General features: G+C 46.4%; 1 protein-coding gene across 2 annotated transcripts in view; it reads left to right on the forward strand.

Moving 5' to 3' along the window:
* The window catches only part of LOC148481778 (phospholipase A2 inhibitor gamma subunit B-like), a 42,912-nt gene that overhangs the window by 9,782 nt on the left and 12,876 nt on the right, over positions 1-20,254 (forward strand). Inside the window, exons 2-4 of one of the 2 annotated variants that reach the window (XM_088453016.1) lie at positions 12,664-12,783; positions 14,613-14,630; positions 16,188-16,337. In XM_088453016.1, coding sequence (XP_088309142.1) covers positions 12,664-12,783; positions 14,613-14,630; positions 16,188-16,337 — 288 coding nt within the window. The remainder of the gene's footprint in view (positions 1-12,663; positions 12,784-14,612; positions 14,631-16,187; positions 16,338-20,254) is intronic. The other variant, XM_088453017.1, reaches the window with a different exon arrangement.

The following is a 20,254-nucleotide window of genomic DNA, read 5'->3' on the forward strand; positions in this document are numbered from 1 at the left end:
ACATGTTATCCACACCACTTCCAAGCGTAGGATGAGAGTAAAGGTTCATCGTCCCACTGAGGATGACTATCACATTGCTGCACTACCGTCACAAGATTCTCATTCTCTAACTGTTACGAATAGTAGCTGACACCTGTGTTTAAAGTCATTTTTACTTCATTTCAACCACTGCTAGAACCTGACCTATTGTCATTACAGATTGAAATGATTTGTCGGACTACAAAAATGCATGTGGCCCAAAGATGAGGCTTCAAAAGTGTCATTTTAATTTGATTTGCAAAAAAATGACCTAGACCAGGGGCTCTCAACTACAGTCTGCAAGTACCACCAACAGGTCATGTTTTATGGATTTAGTTAAATCATGCACAGTTTAATCTTTTTTGCTGGGTCAGTAATTAATCCACCTGCTTTTACAAACAGAAATCCTCAAAGCATGACCTGTTGGGAAAATGTGAGGGTTGAGGTTGAGAACCACTGAGCTAGAATCTCCAGAAATTTTTGTGTTTGACTCATATGTATGAAAAAAACAAATTGGTTCAACTTTGTTATTTTTATTTTTGGATACTTTTTTCTGCATGTACCTGTACATTGAGGGATCATCCTCTAGAAAGTAACTGACAGCCAATAAGAGTCCACTAGATTCTGTGGCTTCACAATGAAAAATGTTTAATTAGCCGAAGTGGGCTTATAAGTGATTGCTGTAGTACAGGGAATTTTTGTTTCATATTTGTTCAATGTGTTATATATAAGTTGATACTGATGTTTGTATGTGTACAATTTGGGCATGATTCAGAGTTCTACACTAATAGCATCGCGGCCGTGTCCAAAATTCTAAAATATACTAATGCTGCAGGAGACGTCTGAAGAAAAAAAGATGCATCACAGGTCCGAGTGCTGCATCCAAAGACGTGGCGTCAGATCACCACCTGCAGTCCTCACCTATCTGAGTAAGTCTAAGCTCACTCAGAATGGGCAACAAAGCTCCTCTGCCAGGGCCAGAAAATCTGTTTCGTAAGACTCAAAACCTGGCCTCAGCACTGCCACAAAATGGAGGCGACACACCTCCATTTTGAGGAACAGTCCCAATCGCTGCTGATTCCCTGCCCTGAAAGGGCACAACCTGTCATTGAGGCTGCCGCTTCCAGGGCACTGCAACTGGGGTCGCAGTGGCATCGCAGCACATGCGCACTGCAGCCCCGCACATGCACAGTCCCTGAGACATATATACACTCTAGTCCAGGGGTCTTCAACCTTGGCCCTCCAGCTGCTTTGGAACTACACATCCCAGCATGCACTGCCACCTTTTTGATATAACAGCATGCTAAAACTATGGCAGTGCATGCTGGGGTGTGTCCTTCTCAGCACACCAGGTCCTTTCGTCCAAAATATGCATCTTATTTGCATAAGTGAAACAACTGGGAGCTACAAAATGACATTGCTAGCTTACACTGATCAATAAAACGGCACGCAAACTGTATTACCGTCGCTAGGAATTAGATATCAACATGTGCAAAGTCACAACTTTCAGACATCTTGGCCACCTTGATCAATGGACAAGAGGATGCCACGGGTGTATAATGATTGCCTTTATGCCAGTGTAGTGCCTGCCCCCCGATGTGGTCACAAATGGTTCCTGCAGTCAGACATATTGGTTGGCACAGTGGTAAGTGCTTATGCACAGATGCATACTGCTAGCCGATCCGTTGGCCAAGTGTGTAATGCACATTAGACTAGGCCAGTGATTTTCAACCTTTTTCAACTTGATTTGAACATTGGCATGGCACACCATCCGGCAATGCGGCATGCAAGACAAAGATGAAAAAACATACACATTGGCCTCTGCAGGAATAAACACACAAACATTGTCCCCCACAGAAAAAAAAACAATATTGGCTGGCCCCCACAGAAGCAAAAAACTCCCACAAAAAACAAACAAAAAAAAAACGCCTTGCTCCCCACTAAAAAATAAACATGGCTGTTCCCCACTAAACAAAAACCATGGCTGGACCCCAAAGACACAAAAAAAACACATTGCTCCCAACTAACACATAAACCTTGGCTGGTCCCCACTAAGAAAATAAAACATGGCCTCCACAGACACAAACAAAAAAACACATTGCTCCCCACCTTGTCACTCACACACTGCAGCAGGCGAGCGACCGTGCGGATGGGCTTCCAGGCAGGCGGCCAGGCAGGAGGTAAGAGAGAGAGTGCGGACAGGCTGATTGGAGCAGCGCGATGGCTGGAGGAGCGTGCTGGAAGGCAGTGGCCAACGCGGAGTGCGTGACCTGTGATGTCACGCCGCTGCGTATTTTTTAGGTCACTGACCGGGCGCGCCTGAGTCTCCCAGAGGAGCTCAGCGGCCCGGGCTGCTACAGTACTGTAAAATGTGCCCGGCGGCTCTGACCACCACGGCACACTTCACATCCGGCCGCGGCACAGCGGTTGAAAACCGCTGGACTAGGCAATGGGCAAACTATGGTACCGTACTCATATCAAAATTTTAACATTGAATAAATTAAAAATATGTCAGAAAGATCAGAACTTCCCCAACCTAACAACACTAACAAACTATTGTTTCCCAAGCCCATTTCTCAGGGAGCACTAACAGTGCATGTTTTCCAGGTCTCTTCACAGAATCACAAGTGTAATAATTAGCTCCAGCTGTGGATCTTTTATAATGTGTCAGCCAGTAATGAATACATCGATGTGTGCACCAACTTGGAAAAATGGAAACCATGTACTGCTAGTGCTCCCTGAGGAATGAGTTTTCTGATACACTGCGCTATGGGGTTGATTCAGCTTAGGACAGAATTGCAAAGCTGCACGCAAGCGTCTTTGTAATTCCATCTTGGCTAATATGCAAATACAGCAGGAGGTATATGACATCCCCTGCTGCCAAGGTCGCAGGCTGGGACCACCATCGTGGATGGCGCCGGCCAGCTGAGTAAACCTGAGCTAATGCAGGTTGGCTGGCTTGTGAGGTCAGAGCTTGTGCAAGTGTGCGTGAGGCTGCGATGGTACTCGATTGTACCGATGGTTTTGCAGTCTTGCTAAACATTATGGATGTGTGTGAGGTAAAGTGGGCGTCCTTATGTTATACTGCAATGGCATAGATTAGCATACTATCGCTACTGCAATCGCAGTTGCGATCGGTAATGAATCAGGCCCATTATTTGATACTGATGGGGTCATTTTAGTTCTGTGCGTGTGACCAGTCTGTCGCATCTCCCACTTACAGCTTTTTGCTGGTGCATATGACTGAAGAGATGGCAGGGGAAAATGCTGTGTGGACAATCTATAATATCATCATGTTAGCGCAAATGTCACCTATGAAGCCTGGGCCTTAGATGTACATGTCCCTGTGAATAAATGGTAACCTTGCATGTGCTATACGCCTGGAATTGATGCCGATATCAATCGGCCGCGGTGTCTGGCGCCTATACTACCAATGAAGACCTGGCCACATTGTGATTTTGCCAACTCATTATGGCTTGGAAATTACACCTTTTTTCAGACGCAGCTTTTGCTTATGGTTAATGCTCAAATCTGTGCAACGCAACATGGCCCATCCGAGTCGCATTTATTTGGCCAATTGTTAAGTATTTATATTGAAAATCAAGAATGAGAAAATCAGACTACTGTAATTTGAAATAAAACTGCTCTCAGTATCCCGGCCGAGCATTTCGCCGGGAAGCAGAGCTGCTCGCCCCGTGTTTCAATCCGGACTGGCCCATAAGGCCATCGGCCCTTCTGGCATTTGCCAGAAGTGCCAGTTGGCCAGCCCGGCTCTGGTTGGGAAGTACACGGGGTGTGAGGTAGCACTCAATCCAAATCGATAAGGCAGAACCAACGCTCACGTGAATCAATGAAGAAGCTTTATTCACATACAGTATATGCATCCTAGGTACAGTATACTGTACATACAGAAGTGTTTATTCATCAGGTGCCCAATGGTCTGTTTCAACTGTGGCCAGTTTTCCTCAGGGGTCAAACCCATGATTCAAGTAGTGCTGGTTCTGTCTTATCTATTGGATTGAGTGATTCCTCTTTTCCACCAAAAGCCCGGGTCCAACCTTGGTTTTCAGACATGGTTCCAAACCAGGTCAGACACAGTTTACACAGCACCATCAATCTGGGTTATTCTCAGGTCAGCCCTGTTCACACTGAACTTGAGTTTGCCCTGTTAAACCAATCAGCTCATTTTAGGCATGATCCAGGTTGGATAACCCAGGTTGTGCCGTTTACACTGCACCGTCCATTACCCAAATGAAAGCTACACCGTATATAAAATCCCTCTAATCTCAGGTCTTTACTTGTAAGTGCCAATATTTATAGAGACAGAAAAGGGGTGTTTAAAGTGAAATCTCCATGTAAAGAACATATTTATACAGTACAGCCATTTAAGACATTCAATCATCTAGGGCTTAGACAGAAGACACACATTAAAGCTGCAGTTCCAGTTAGCCCAGACCGCTGGCTTTTAAAAGCAGTAGAGCTGCATGGGGTAACAGGAAGTCACGGGGGCAGATATTGCAGTGTCATATTGGTCCGTGTGGCCATCTCCCCCTCCGTAGTGTTGTACAGAAGGACTCGGACAATAGACCTGAGCTATAAAATTAATAACGGAACCTTAGAACACATGATTGCATGAAGCAGCCACAGGGGTCCGGTTAGGGAAGCTTTTGGAAGGGACTCTCTTTTTTTTTTCACCCTGTCTGTTAAATTATTTATTAGCTGTGATATGAAATGTTAACATTCGTTCATTCATTATGTCAACATTGCAATGTCGACATAGCCTAAATGTGACATTCAGGATGCCGATTGCAGACTAAACCTAACTCCAAATGCAGCCAAACCCTAATTGCAGCCTAACCCTATCCCTAAGATCAGGGACAGACAAGAGCTGCTGAACACGCAAAAGGGGCGTAGACTCGCCGTCAAAGGGGCGTGTCTACATCTCACGGGGGTGTTCCACAAGTCGTGGGTGCCTGGACTTGCAGCACGCTCCCCGTCTTTCAGCATCACAACCGCTCTGAGTGCCTGACTCAGACCCGGTCACAAGCGCTGAGCGCTCGCAACCGGGTCGATGGTGGCCCAGAGCGCATGCGCACGACAGAGCCGGCTCCGTCATGAGCATGCGCGAGACCAGGATAGCGACGGGCAATCCATCGCTCCGGGTTTCGCACCAAAGGCGGCGTGCTGTCGATGTTGAGTGACAGCATGCCCCCTTTGAGAATGCCTACCATTTGGGGCCGGCCCCACTGACATCACTAGTGATGTCAGTGGAGAGATTCCGGCTCTATTAGAGCCGAAATCTCTCTGGGGCTTGCGGCAACGAGACCCTACCACAAGGGTCTCGTCGCAAGCCCAATGGTCTTGACCATCGCGACCATCTTCATGGCCGCTCGCTATAGCTGTGGGTGGTCACCCACAGCTATGCAAGTGGCCAGGAGGCCGTTCTAAAAAAAAAAAAAAAAAAAAAAAAAAAAAAAAAGACCGGCCCTGATTCAGAACGACAGGCTCTGAATCAGGGTCAGAGTACCGAGAGGTGGGGCTGCTCGGCCAGGGTTTAATGCCGGAACGGCCCATCTTGCCATCGGCCTTTCTGGCATTTGCGTCATGTTAAATACTGACATTCTTAACATGTCTACATTCAGACCATGCCGACATAATGGTGTCAACATTTTGAATTTAAACATTCTGACTACATTCCAAAATGTAAACACCTCATGTAGTATACAGTATTTATTGTAAGGTACACTCATTCCTTAATGATGACAAACATATATTAAAATATAGTTTTTTTTCTAATTATTCAAAGAAAGACATGCAGTATAAGTAGGGCCGCAACTAGGGGGGGGCTGGAGGTGCACGTGCACCGGGTGAGCCGCTGTACCTGGTGCCAGTGACCTCCAGCCCGGCGCTGCAGAGAGGCTCCAAGCCGGACGTCCGCTGGTAATATTTATTACCAGCGGGCGCCGGGCTCCTTCTCTGCAGCGACACGGTGTAGCCGGAGCCGGAGGCTGGAGTTCTCTCCCGAACTCCAGCTTCCGGCTCTCCCCACGGGCACTATGGGGGAGACGTCATGACATCTCCCCCATAGTTCCAAGGAGCAGCCGGCGGACGGACGCGACGCTGGATGCAGGAGCGGGGTTCAAGGTAAGTATTTTTTTTTTTAATAAGCTGCACTACAGGGGCATTATTATGGGGGCAGGGGCATTACTATGGGGGCATAGGCAATAAGGGGCATTACTAATGGGGCATGAGCACTACAGGGGCATTACTATTGGAGCATGGGCACTACAGGGGCATTACCACAGGGGCATTACTGTGGGGGCATGAGCACTACAGGGGCATTACTGTAAGGGCACTACAGGGATATTACTATGGGGCATGGGCAATACAGGGGCATTACTATGAGAGCATGGGCACTACAGGGGCATTACTATGAAAGCATGGGCACTACAGGGGCATTACTGTATGGTGGGCACTACAGGGGCATTACTATGGGGGTATTAACATATGGGCATTACTATGGGGGCATTACAATATGGGCACTACTGCAGGGGGAATTACATTGGGGGGCACCAAATTACTGTCTTGCCCCTGGTGACAAAAATCCTAGTTTCGGCCCTTGTATAAGAGTATTGGGACTCACTGGGGGAGATTTATCAAAGCTTGGAGAGAGATATAGTGGAGAAAAGAGTACCAACCATTCAGCTCATGTCATTTTTCAAATACAGCCTGTAAAGTGACAGGAGCTGACTGGTTGGTACTTTATTTCCACCCACTTTAGCTCTCTCCAAGCTTTGATGAATCTCCCCCACTATCTTACCCCAAAGTATCTGTTAAACTTGTTTATGACTCTGAATATTACCTGTACCCCTGGCTTCTGCTTGTATTTCAGCTACATTTGCACCATGCTTTGATTTACCCAACCTCCAAGCTGGTCTCTGCCTGGGGTCAGCTAGGGGGCTGCTTCTCGCAGGATCCAGGCAGTAAAGGCCATACCACACTGTAGCAGTTCCTGGAAGTCCATTAGACACTCTCAGTGCAAACCTTACACTGATACACTATCCACTGAAACTGTGTTTGTGATAGTATTCTCTGATCCAAATACATGAAATTATATTATAATCTTGTGTCAGTGGTTACAATTTTTAGCTCAAACAATGGCCCTCATTCAGAGCCGTACGCTCTGAGCAGAGCGCACGCTCTGAATGAGGGCCGCCCTCCATAATTATGGAGCGTCCTCCTGGACGCTCGTATAGCTGTGGGTCACCACCCACAGCCTATACGAGCGTGCAGTTTGATGGCCGCGATGGTCTTTACCATCGCGACCATCGCCACTGCGAGCCGGAGCCTGCGGTTGAGGTTTTCAACCGCAAGGCCCGGAGTGATTTTGGCTCTATCAGAGCCAAAATCACTCCCACTGACATCACTAGTGATGTCAGTGGGCCGGCTTCTGACGGTAGGCGTTCCCTTGGGAACGCCCCCGTCAGGGAGGCACGCCCCCGGCATGCCCACCAAAGGGGGCGTGCTGTCAATCAACATCGACAGCACGCCCCCTTTGATCAGACACAACGAGCGAAGGAAAGTCCTTCGCTCGTCGCGTCTGGCGCATGCGCACGACGGAGCTCCCGCAGTGCACAATATTGACCCACTTGCGAGCGGACAGTCGCTCGCGAGTGGGTCTGAATCAGGCCCAATATCCCTTCACCAAATTCACTCTTCCCTGTTGCCTTTTATACATCATTGGTTAGGTGCATACACACGTAACAATTTTTTTGAACGATTTAACTATAATGACGTCGTTATCGTTAAATCATTTATAAAATCGTTCATGCACGTTCACGTTTGTAGTTCATCGTCCATTCTGACTGTCCAACAAATGATTTAAGTTCAGAAAATCGTTCATGTTGTACAGAATGAACGATGAACGATTTCCCTTCACTGTATGCTTGATGAAAAAAATCGTTCATGAAAATCGTTCATTAATTTAGTAACCAACGATTTTTAGTGATCGATTTTCGTTCACATTTTCAAGGGAAAAAATGAACGAAAATCGTTCACTAAAATCGTTGGTTACTAACATCGTTGTGTGTGTGTGTGTGTGTGTGTGTGTGTGTGTGTGTGTGTGTGTGTGTGTGTGTGTATATGCAGCTTATGTGCTAAGCCTTGGAGAGAGAGAGAAAGTGAATGGAGATAAAGTACCAACCAATCAGCTCCTGACTATCATCTTTCAAACCGCCTGTATAGTGACAGGAAGGAGCTGATTGGTTGGTACTTTCTCTCCCTCCAAGGCTTAGTACATAGACCCCATAGTGTTTTTTCTTTTTATAATAAATTATGCCCAAATAAGCATGATAATCATTTATCTGCTGTGGCATACAGTACATTTCCATTCCAATAAAGACGTAGGATTATTTTAAGTGGAGCCTCAAAATCAACACATGAAAGGTAACACAACAAGGGGGGAATTACTGCGGCAAACTGAATTGCCCCCCTAAGTATTAAGTTGAGAATCTAAATTATACCCCTTTTCCACCTAAATTCCGGCTCTGACCTGGAGTTGGAACAAAGTTCCTATCCGGATCAGACCCGGAATTTTGCCGGCGCCGACTTGGGATATTCCCGAGTCAGCGTCGCTCACACCGCAGTCGGGTCTGCATAGACCCGGCTTTTGCGGAGTGAAAGTGGACGCTTGGAGATGACGTCATCTCCAAGCACCACTGAAGCCGGACCAATCGGCCGGCTAGCAGCGCACTCCAGGTCATCGTGACCCGGAGTGCGCTGTTCTCACAGCAGGGGTTTCACAGGCTATGCGCGTGTTAAACCCTGCTAGTTACCTGGGTTGGATTGCTGGGTCACTCGACCCGGCGATCCAACCCTCTCCCCTTTTACACCAGGGAGCTGCCCGGGTTAACCCTGCAATAATCTGGGTTTTAGCTCCGGTGTAAAAGGGGTATAACAGAGCTTTGAAAATGTCACAGCCTGCAAAGCCATATGAGAGTATTCTCAATGCAACCACAAATTACAAATACATTTACCATTGCCCAGGATGTACTGTAGGTAGGTTTGTCCAACAGGTTGAAATGCATCCAGAACAAAGCTGTTAATAGATTATTGATGTTTACAAAGCCACCGACCCAGCATACTAAGGGGCTATTCCCAAAGGTGATCATACTATGAAGAAGTCTGAAGGCTCATACACACTAGTCCTCAGGACACCACACAGTTCATGTTTTTCAGGTCACCCAGCAGGTGCACAGGTGTATTCATTACTCACTGACACGTTTTAAAAGATCCACAGGTGGAGCTAATTATTTCACTTGTGATTCTGTGAGACCTGGAAAACATTCACTGTTTGGGGTCCTGAGGACTGAGTTGAGAACCTGTGCACTAGACAATGTGCTGTATGAACGATAAAAGACTTAAGCTGGCCACACATCTAAAGATTATCTGTCCAACCAGCCAACTAGTTGATTGGTTGGAATGAAAATCTGGTAACGTACGGGAGTAACTGATGATCAGCAATTTGCTCCTAAATGCCAGAAAACAGATGAAAATGGTCGGTCAGACAAGTTTGTTAAATGTTTGATCTAAACAATTTGTTCAAACAACAGTTTTTGTTCATTTTCCGGAGTTTGGGAGCAAATTGCTGATTGTCATTTACTCCCATACGTTACCAGATTTTTCATTACAACCAATCAACAAGTTGGCTGGTTGGATGTAAGTTGGTCTAGTGTGTGGCCAGCTTTAGGGCCTGATTCAGAGTTGGGAATAGAGAGAGATATCTCTCTCAACTGATCATCTTGGTGAGACCATGCTGCACTGCAGGGGGGACAGATTTAAAATGTGCAGAGAGATTTAGATTTGGGAGGGAGGTGTCCAAACTGACATCTAAATTGTAGAGTAATAATAAAGCTGTACAGTATTTGTGGGCTACATGTAAAAGCAGTCATTATTTACCCCACATGCAAAAAAATGTATGTATTTACACCCCTTGCATTGCAACATGGTTTGTTCAGGTTCACAGTTAAGTGCTATCTCTCTCTCTATTCCCAACTCTGAATCAGGCCCATAGTTAACGACCAGCAGGAGCGTGCATCGTTGGTCGTTCACTGCATACACACTGAACGATATATCATTTAAGAATATCGTTATTGTCCTTATTGTTCATAATCGGCTAGTGTGTATGCGGCTTAAGGCCCGTGAGATAGCTAGAATTCTTGATTTTCAAATCCTCTAATATGAATTTAAGAATTTTCACTTCTTTAACAATCATTTTCTATAACCATTTTCTACATTTGTGAGAGATACTTAATACAATCTCTCTCTCTCCCTCTCCCTCTATATATAAATATGTTGTGGCAGGGTCAGCATAATTTCACATGAAGTGAATGTGGAATGTCCAGATATCTCAGGTTTGGCAGAGCAAAAGCAGTAGGACTGAATGGTCCAGTTCAGGTGTTGCCTCATCAGTTGTCATCAAATTAATTAAACTGCACCTGTAATCAGCCTTTAAGAATGTGTTCAGAGCACAGAATGAGGCTTCTGACGGTGACTAGCATCCAGAAGGGGGGTGTGGGATGTCAGGGCCATGGTTCCTGTGATATGATCCAGTACTGTTATGCTGATATACTAACATGTTCCTGTGCAACTATGAGCTGATGTGAATCTGTACTGCTGTAACATATGCAGTTTGGAGAACAGCCTACTAACCTGAATTGCAAGTCTGGTGTATGAAGCTGTAACCTGCCTGTGCTGGTAATAAAGAGTGTAATAAAGATTGTATAAATCACATATTCTGTGATACAGGACATAGAGACCTTTAATAAATTGTAAAGGAAGAACTATATGCAAATTAATTGGGATACAACAAACTCTATCCAATATTACTGATATAAACTGCTGAAGTTATTTCTCTTTACTACCCTAATAGGACTAGACTACTGAATGAATTTATGTCTTAGGGCCGTTTTCAATTAGAGGCGAAAAGTCCGTCATGTCATTTCGCCTATTTCACTTATCCCCATATGCAATTACAAAGACTTTTCGTAGGTGCGAAAAGTCTTTGCAAAAAAACAGGGATAAGTTTTTACCATTGAATAGGTGGTGAAAAAAAGTGCAGAATTGGGGTTTTGGGGTGCATACTTTAAAAAAGTAGCCTGCACCCCTTGGAATTTCGCCAAAAGGGATTCTGGGCTTGATTCAGAGCCGAACGCTCTCACCAGAGCGCTCGCTCTGAAACAGTGCCCTCCTCCATGAAAATGGAGCGGCCTCCTGGCCGCTCGCATAGCTGTGGGTGACCACCCACAGCATATGCGAGCGTCCATGATGATGGTCGCGATGGTCTTGACCATCACGACCATCGGGCTTGTGACGGAGACCCTGCGGTAGGGTCTCGCTGCCGCAAGCCCTGGAGTGATTTTGGCTCTATCAGACCATCTATCATGGGAATGCCTCCGTCTGGCAGGCACGCCCCCGGCACGCCCTCCAAAGGTGGCGTGTTGTCAATCAACATCGACAGCATGCCCCCTTTGGTGCAAGACCCGGAGCGATGGAGAGCTCGTCGGGTCTCGCGCATGCGCATGAAGGAGCTCCCTCCATAGTGCGCATGCGTAGTGGGGGAACATCGACCCCCTTGCGAGCGTCCTGCGCTCGCGAGCGGGTCTGAATGACCCCCTCTGTGTGAAAAAAAAAAAAATGTCCTCTGGACACCCCAAAAAAGGTACTTTGTTTTTGGGGGCGATACCAAAAAAAAAATAGGAGATAAACTTCTAAACTAGCTAAATTGATTCCGGAGGGGTTCCCAAGTATGCGGCAGGAGTTTTCTAGAATGCGGGTGGTTGTGGCAGGTGGATTTTTGATGAATTTAAAAAAAAAATCACTTTAGGGACTTAAAAATATGCTTGCACCCATTTTCATGTACCCCAAATTTGATGGGACTAGTTATTTTTTTTAAAAAAACACGCTAAGTGCTATTCTTCACCACTTCTTCAAAGCCGCATTTATGCCCCTGCCGTGGCTGTTTAAAAACCCCAATTACCTTCAGCTGGCCAAATCGGGGGTACCCATAGTGATCCCCCATGTCAGACCATCTTCTAGGGGGTGACAGGCTGATTTCCCCAAAAGTGACAGGACTTTTCGATACTTACCTTTCCGTCTGGTCCCGTTTTCGCTGATTCCTAATACGGGGATAAGCGGGCACGCACTCGATACTTTATCCCAGCAAAAAACGGTGATGATGGACGGACTTCTCGCCTCAAATTGAATATGGCCCTTATTGTGGTCTATACATCTTACAAGAGGTAGATGGACTATTAAAGTATGGAATGACTTTGTGCGCAATGGGAAGACAAAAGGAAAACCCAAAGTCTGACTTAAAGGTCCATTTGACGTGTTCCACCACAGAAATGAATAATGTGATATTTCAGTGAAATGTTGCTCGTCTCTAACTATGCTCTTAATATAGAAAAAGAGTAAAACAATATACATTTTAAGATTGAGCTGCTCTGTTTATATCCACTCTTAGTTATTGTCTTTATGGTAGCCATTTTACTTTTATTAAATATTCTGGTTTATTTTGTAATAAAGTATTTAAAAATAAACGTTCCAGTTAATTTTCTGAAATACCTTTTTGTCTTTATTCTGCAGGTTACTCTCTGACCTGTATAGAATGTACATCGCAGAATGACCAGATCTGTAATGGAACATCGGTAACCTGTCCGCCCGGGCACTACTCCTGTATTTTATCCTACGGAGTTACAACACTGGGTATGTGGGCTTGTACTGACAGGAAAATACAAGTTTTTGGAAGATTATGGGTTACTTCCGAATGATCCAGGCCAGTGGAGGCTGCAGCACAGTCCAAAATTCAAATAGGGGAGCCACACCAACTGCCACTCCAAACGCTGCCAAACATCGCCGGCCAGGAGTCACTGGCAGTTGGTGTGGATCCCCTATTTGAATTTTGGACTGTGCCACAGCCCCACCTCTGGAGACGCCACTGATCTAGACTGTAAGTGACAGGAATATAACTGTCAAGAGCCTTTGCCATTCCATGGCATCAGCAATATTTACAGACCAAAGAATCTTTCAATATGGTGCCCTTTTCCGGCATGCTAAACCACGAAAGTGTTAAAGATAACAATGGTTTTACACTTCTTTGATTGGCGATGGTTTGGCTCTTTTTATTTACGTAACCGAGCTGGCCAAGTTGTTTGCCTAAACTACCACTTCAAAGTGCTGCCCACTTTCCCGGATTTAGAACACATCCATAAAGTCCATCATCGATAAGAACATCACAGCTGAGCGTGCTGCCTGGTGTCAGTGCAAGCGCTGCTCACCACCTCACTGCACATGTGTGAAAGTGACACCACTGCTTTCTAGGGATGGTCATCAATATGTCAACCATTGATGGTACCATTAGTGATTAACATAGATGGTACGAAACTATTGATGGACATCCCTGCAGACTGGAATGACAAGTAGCAGACCAAACACTAAAGTAGACTGGACTTAGTAGTGGGGGGGGCTAGGCCTCATTTCCCTGTGATGAGGAGAATAACAACATCACTGCCTTTAAGCCATCAATGGCAGAGAGCCATCGTATCTCCACCATCGATGGCAAAACCTACAACCATTTTTGGCTATCTGTGGTTGTTAATAATCGATGGTCGATGGCCATCCCTACTGCTTTCCCCGTACTGTAAAATGTAAAAGCACCTTCCAATGTTGGAAATAAAAAAATATGAATGCATTGACCATGTGCCCTCGTAGTATGATGTCCTCTTCTCATGCTTACCATCGTCTACCAAACTTGTGCTGATACATCTTTTTCTCACTAAAGGGTCTATTTACTAAGCATTGGATGGAGATAAAGTGGACAGAGATAAATTTCCATCCAACCAGCTTCCAACTGTCATTTTTCAAACACAGCATGTGACATAGCAGTTAGGAGCTGATTGGCTGGTACTCACATTGTCTCCATCCATGGCTTAGTAAATAGACACCTTAGCAAGGAGCACACCAATCGGTCCAACGCCTGATGCCAAACCATGTCCAGATGGCAGTCACTACCATCTTGACATTTTTGCTGGCTGAGTCCATGGCTAGTGACAGACCTTGCCAGATAAAATGACAGTGGCATCCCGATGGTTGGTATCCCGACAGGGGTCGGTTAAGTATACTAACCCCCCCCTTCCTCCCCTAACCCTCCCTTCTTGTAGCCTAACCCTGACCCTCCCCACCCCACTCCCGAACCCTGCCACCTTCGTGCCTAAACCTAACCCTCACCCCTTAGTGCTAAGGGCGCCACCGGAGTTACCTCATTCCAGCCGGTGCCCTTTGGCGTTCCGGCATCGGGATTAAGATGGGAGTCGGTATTTCGACGCCTATCTTAAGTCCATTGTCAAGATTCAGCTGTCGGTATTGAGACCGGAGGCATCGCGGCCACCGGTCTCATAACTACATCCCCTTCTAATAACCGTGTTAAAAGAGCATTTATTGATGTAACATGGAACTTCTCTGCAGTATAATTTGCTATTTCCCTAATGAGCACTCACATGAAACTTTATTGTATTTTATGCTTCGAAATGCTGCAGACTATGCGGGAATTAATGGTAAGTAAAGCAAACAACTGTCTGTGGGCCTGATTCAGCAAGGATCACTGATGCGATGGCGGCTGCAATGTTTGCATTCGCAAAGCCCTCGCACGGACAATATGCAGACACCTACTTCCCCTCCCAGCCAAAACATTGGTAACACTGAGTACAATCTGAGCCAGTCACACAATTACAGCAGGTCAGACGTTACTTAGAAATTGCTAACCTTTCTACACGCAGCGAGCACTCAGGCTGCATATGCCGATGCTGCGGCTAATTTATGCACGCCCCTGTAACGGCGATCAAACACACTGGCACTCCTGCGTTTTTCTGACCCCCCCCCCCGGTCACCACCCCCAAATGCTCTTGTAATGTCAATCAATCTGCGATTGCTCTGTGTGGTCTCCGTGATCGCAGTGAAACATTCGCGCTATTATGCACCGTATGCAACAATCGGCCGTCTGCGTATGTGATTGCAATAGCGATCCTTGATGAATCAGGCATTGTGTGCGTACAGCTCAAGTTGCTTATATTACTTTTACTAATCACCAATAAAGCACATTTATTTATTAAGTTATTTATATTGCACATGCTGTATATTGTACAACAATTTACATAACATATTTGACAATTCACATCAATTCCTTATCAAAAGGACACACATACACATACACACTAGGGTTGATTGTTGTTGGGAGCCAATTAACCTATCAGTACAAGCGAGCACGGAGAGAACATACAAACTCCACACAGTTAGAGTCATGGTAGAAATTGAACCTAAGGCCTCAGTGCTGTGAGGCAGTAATGCTAATCATAACACCAACCCTGCTGCCCTTTAATAGGCTTTGAAATCAGGCATTATAATTAACACCCATGTATATGTGTCTTTAAAGTGGACAACACAGCCCCCTTTTATATTTGTCTGCTTAAAAATGACTATAAAACGTGTATATTGTAGATCTAATTCAAGTGATGTGGGGAGAGGGGGTAATTCAGTCATTTACGGGCGCTAAGATTAGAAACAGAATGAATTGTGGGCCTGATTCAGAGGTGCTCGCAAAAAGCGAGCGCTCACTCTGAATCAGGGCGGGCTCTTGGTTTTTAAGTTGCGGCCTCTTGGCCGCTCGCATAGTTATGGGTGACCACCCACAGCTTATGCAAGCGGCCATGATGATGGTCGCGATGGTCAAGACCATCGCGACCATCGGGCTTGCGACGAGACCCTTGTGGTAGTGTCTCGTGGCCGCAAGCCCCGGAGAGCTTTGTCAGTGAGGCCGCCCAGAAACGGCAGGCGTTCGCTTCGGAACGCCTCCGTTTGTGAAGCCACCCCCCGGCCACGCCTACAAAAGGGGTCGAGCTGTCGATCAACATCGACAGCCGCCCCTTTTGTAGTGAGTCCCGGAGCGAGCGCTTTTTGCACTCGCTCCGGGGCTCGCACACGCCTCGCGTGCGCACTGGCCCGCCATCGACCCGGTTGCGAGCGCACAGCGCTTGCGACCGTGTCTGAATCAGGCCCTGTGTATGCACTGTTGGGATATGCTGTGCAAGTTATGAATGATTGTTTTAAATTTGTAGCTGAAATGAAGATTTCCAACATTTACATCAGACAATGTGGAGAGAGCAGCCTGTGTTCCAGAGCTGGAACTATGAGTGTCCCCAATGGCAGGCTGAAGACTAGCACCACCTGCTGTGACACGGATAACTGCACCCCTCCTCAACCTGTCCGTAAGTTACACTTTATTTGCTGATTGCTTTTTTTTATTTGCTGAGTTATTTCGGAGATGCGCACAGACCCCTACATTTTGTTTCGCTTTTGCCAAAACTACCCTCAAGTGTTTTTGTTTTGGATCTGGATTTTTATCATCATGTAATTTGGGCCTGTTTTTGTTCCTACAGTATTATTAACCTCAATAGCATTTATTTCCAGCCATTTCCAGTTAATTGTGACTACCTCCCAGCTCACAATATTGTTTTCACTCATACTGCCAAAGGCTGCAGCAAGCTGACTGGCTAATGTAAACGACAGAGCAGCGGCACAACCACATGGCAGATTAAAAAATAATATAGCACATGTACAGTAGGAAACAGAGTGGCACTATAGTGGCAGATAGGATGACAGTTTAATATAAACTATACGATGCTAAAGAAATGTTTTAATCAATCGAGAACTAGATCAGAGGCACGTGGGCAGTACAGGTAAATGGAGGTGGAGTACTATTTAGTGGAAGCCAGGTAAAGCATTGATTGATTGATTCACTGTCTGTGCATATGTTTGAGCACTGAAAACTTATCATTTGCATGCATTCGGTTTACTAAGGATTTATTTTAAGGAAAAATTCACAAGTAAGATTTATAAACATTGTATTTTTTCTAATTTTGATGTTATGTATGAAAATGGGTGCTGAATTTTATACTAAAGGAAAAATGTTTTTTTTTTTTTAGAAGACCTCCTTTAGTAGTTTTTTAAGGTACTATGACTGACTGCAGCACTATTACCAAACACACCCGCCTAGTTCAGATCCCAAAAAACAAGGCAAAATGTCATCTTCGCAGAGTCTGGTCTGCTGTGTTTTGGATTGCATATAAAAGTTCCTCCCTCGTCAGGGCCAGCGCAATGCACTCCTTCCCTGCAGCGGCAGCCAGAGATTGGAGCTCAGCTCCTGCAGTGGGTGAAAGAAAAGATGTCATGACGTTTTAGTGGACAATACTGTCGGCTTGACAAGGCTCTTGTTACAGGGCACTGTGCTGCCAGCAGGTTACTACATTTTCTTTATGTACAAGTGACTATTCTGTCACCTTCTTCACAATACAGGATTCAGAGTTGGGGTCTATATTTATTATTAATCACAGCGTTATTTAACATACTGTATTGCTTTGTACCGAGGCGATAAAGTAGGAAATACAGCTGCAATATATTATTCCTCACTCACCTCACAATGTGGCACAAAACCCTGGCCCACCTGCGCTCTTCCAATACAGCTCTGTCAGAAACGCAATGCTCCGACGTAATACATTTCAGTATTTGATACACTAAATGAATCAAGACTCCTGTGCGAGCCAGAGAGGCTGAGCATTTACACTATAAACCTGCTCTGTAGACAGACTGTATATGTGCCTATGAATGACAGATGTGAATGGCCAAATATTCTCTGTAAAGCGCTGCGGAATATGTGTGCGCTATATAAATAACTGGTAGTAATAATAATGTGCGGCCAGGAGGGGGACTTGACATTTTTCCCGTACTGCTCATGTCCAAGAGAAAAGACTGCACAAGAGCTGTATGTATCAAGAAGACTTTGGTCATCGGATCACATGTTACATATACATAACGCCATCATGAGATGGTGCTTTGTATGTATCAAAATCTGCAATATGCAAAGCAGACATCGCAGTCGCTTCTACAGAGACACAATACTGGGCCTGATTCGGAGAGGGATACAAAAGCTCGCTGCATCCACGTGTTGTGGTGGCCGCCTGTCTGTGTCTTTATTGAAACGCCGCCGCAAAATCCTTCCCTGGTGTACGTCTGTATGTCCCAATGTGCACGGACTGAGACGTCCACTTTCAGCATCGGTCGCACCATTAAAACTTGCGCCCGCCCTATGGCAGGGTCAGTTTCTCACGCGAGTAAGGCCGCAGTGGCGCCATGAGGGGGGAGCAGGCCGGCTCCTCTGCAGTTACAGGAGCTGAGTGCTGGAATGTGACATTATCCTGCGGCAACCGGATCCTGTCGTAGAAAAAAAAAAGTGCTCCACTGCGACTGACATCGGCGGTACGTCCACCTCTGAATGAGCCCCACTGTGAGATATGAAAGGGACCGCAGTGCAAATCATTGAGTTCTCTGTAGTAACCCTTTGGGTCAATTCACCTCTTTCAGGTGAAACCTCCTAAAAATTAGGGATGTGCAGGCTCGGATTACTTCAGCTTTTCTCGCCAAATTCTGATTTTTCCCGCCAGAAATCGTGTCTCAGAAATGTGGTACCCCTAAAGTGTTTATAAGCTAATTGATGTGTATGCCCTGTTCATTTATTTATATGTCAGTTTATTTATATATGTTAACCCCTTCCTGGGGAACCTTGGAGCGATCTACCCCCTCAAGGGGAGCAAATGGAGCCGGCTGCCCACTCTCGATATGGGGAGTCAGTGGGCGCGTGGTCCATCGTCAGGACAGCCCAGTCATAGCAGAGGGGAGAACCCTTTTCCCAATTCCTGCATGGATGGCCAGTGGACAGAGCACAATGTGTGGTCGGCGGGAAGCGGCCCCGCACGCGACCGCTGGTATATAAGGAGACTCTCGCAACTAAGTCCGGAGACAGGAGCAGTGAGTAACCCATTCAATCCCTGCTGTTTAGGGATGGGCAGAATGATTCAATACACTGAGTTGAGCCATATGGCTCAACTCCGTGAAGTGTCTCGAGTCAGTGTCTCGAGTCACGGCTCTTTAGGTAGTGCAGTGCTGTAGCAGAGTGAGTCGCTGACAGCTCCGCCCCCCACAGCCCAGCACTACAGCTCAGGGTTCTCACTGACTCTCCTGAGTTAGTGCACTGCCCTGAGCCCTGGCTGTAGCTGCACGACTCAGTGAGTCACTGACAGCTCCGCCCCCTACACTGCTGATCAGTGCACAGAAGTATAATCAGGTCAGATCAGCAGTGTAGGGGGCGGAGCTGTCACTCACTCTAGCTGCCACTGACAGAGAGGCTAGGGGAGGTGACAGAGAGGCGAGGGGAGGTGACAGAGAGACGAGGGGAGGTGACAGAGAGGCGAGGGGAGGTGACAGAGAGACTAGGGGAGGTGACAGAGAGGCGAGGGGAGGTGACAGAGAGGCTAGGGGAGGTGACAGAGAGGCTAGGGGAGGTGACAGAGAGGCTAGGGGAGGTGACAGAGAGGCGAGGGGAGGTGACAGAGAGGCGAGGGGAGGTGGGTGTCTCGATTCACCAAACACTGAGTGACTCGAATCATTCACTCATCTGAATGATTCGAGTCAGTGTGTTGAGACACTCACTCACTAGCCATCTCTACTGCTGTTTTACACTTCTCATCTAAGCTAGCTCCTGGCCAGACAGCAGACAGAAACTAGCAGCTGGAGAGATACAAAGGGCTCAGTGCAGCATTATAGTTACTGTACCAAGACTGTGTTACACTCACACCAGCAAAAGTAATTAAGCATACTGACAGCCCTTTTTCCTCAGAATAACCTAGGTACAGTGGAAGGCAGTGCTCCCTGCAGTAACAGCCCTTTTACCTCACAATAACCTAAGTACAGTGGAAGGCAGTGCTCCCTGCAGTGACAGCCCTTTTACCTCAGAATAATCTAGGTACAGTGGAAGGCAGTGCTCCCTGCAGTGACAGCCCTTTTACCTCAGAATAATCTAAGTACAGTGGAAGGCAGTGCTCCCTGCAGTGACAGCCCTTTTTCCTCAGAATAACCTAGGTACAGTGGAAGGCAGTGCTCCCTGCAGTGACAGCCCTTTTACCTCAGAATAACCTAAGTACAGTGGAAGGCAGTGCTCCCTGCAGTGACAGCCCTTTTACCTCACAATAACCTAAGTACAGTGGAAGGCAGTGCTCCCTGCAGTGACAGCCCTTTTACCTCAGAATAATCTAGGTACAGTGGAAGGCAGTGCTCCCTGCAGTGACAGCCC

Source organism: Taudactylus pleione, unplaced genomic scaffold, assembly GCF_031769625.1.
Source record: "Taudactylus pleione unplaced genomic scaffold, aTauple2 ptg000563l, whole genome shotgun sequence".
Classification (NCBI taxonomy): Eukaryota; Metazoa; Chordata; class Amphibia; order Anura; family Myobatrachidae; genus Taudactylus; species Taudactylus pleione.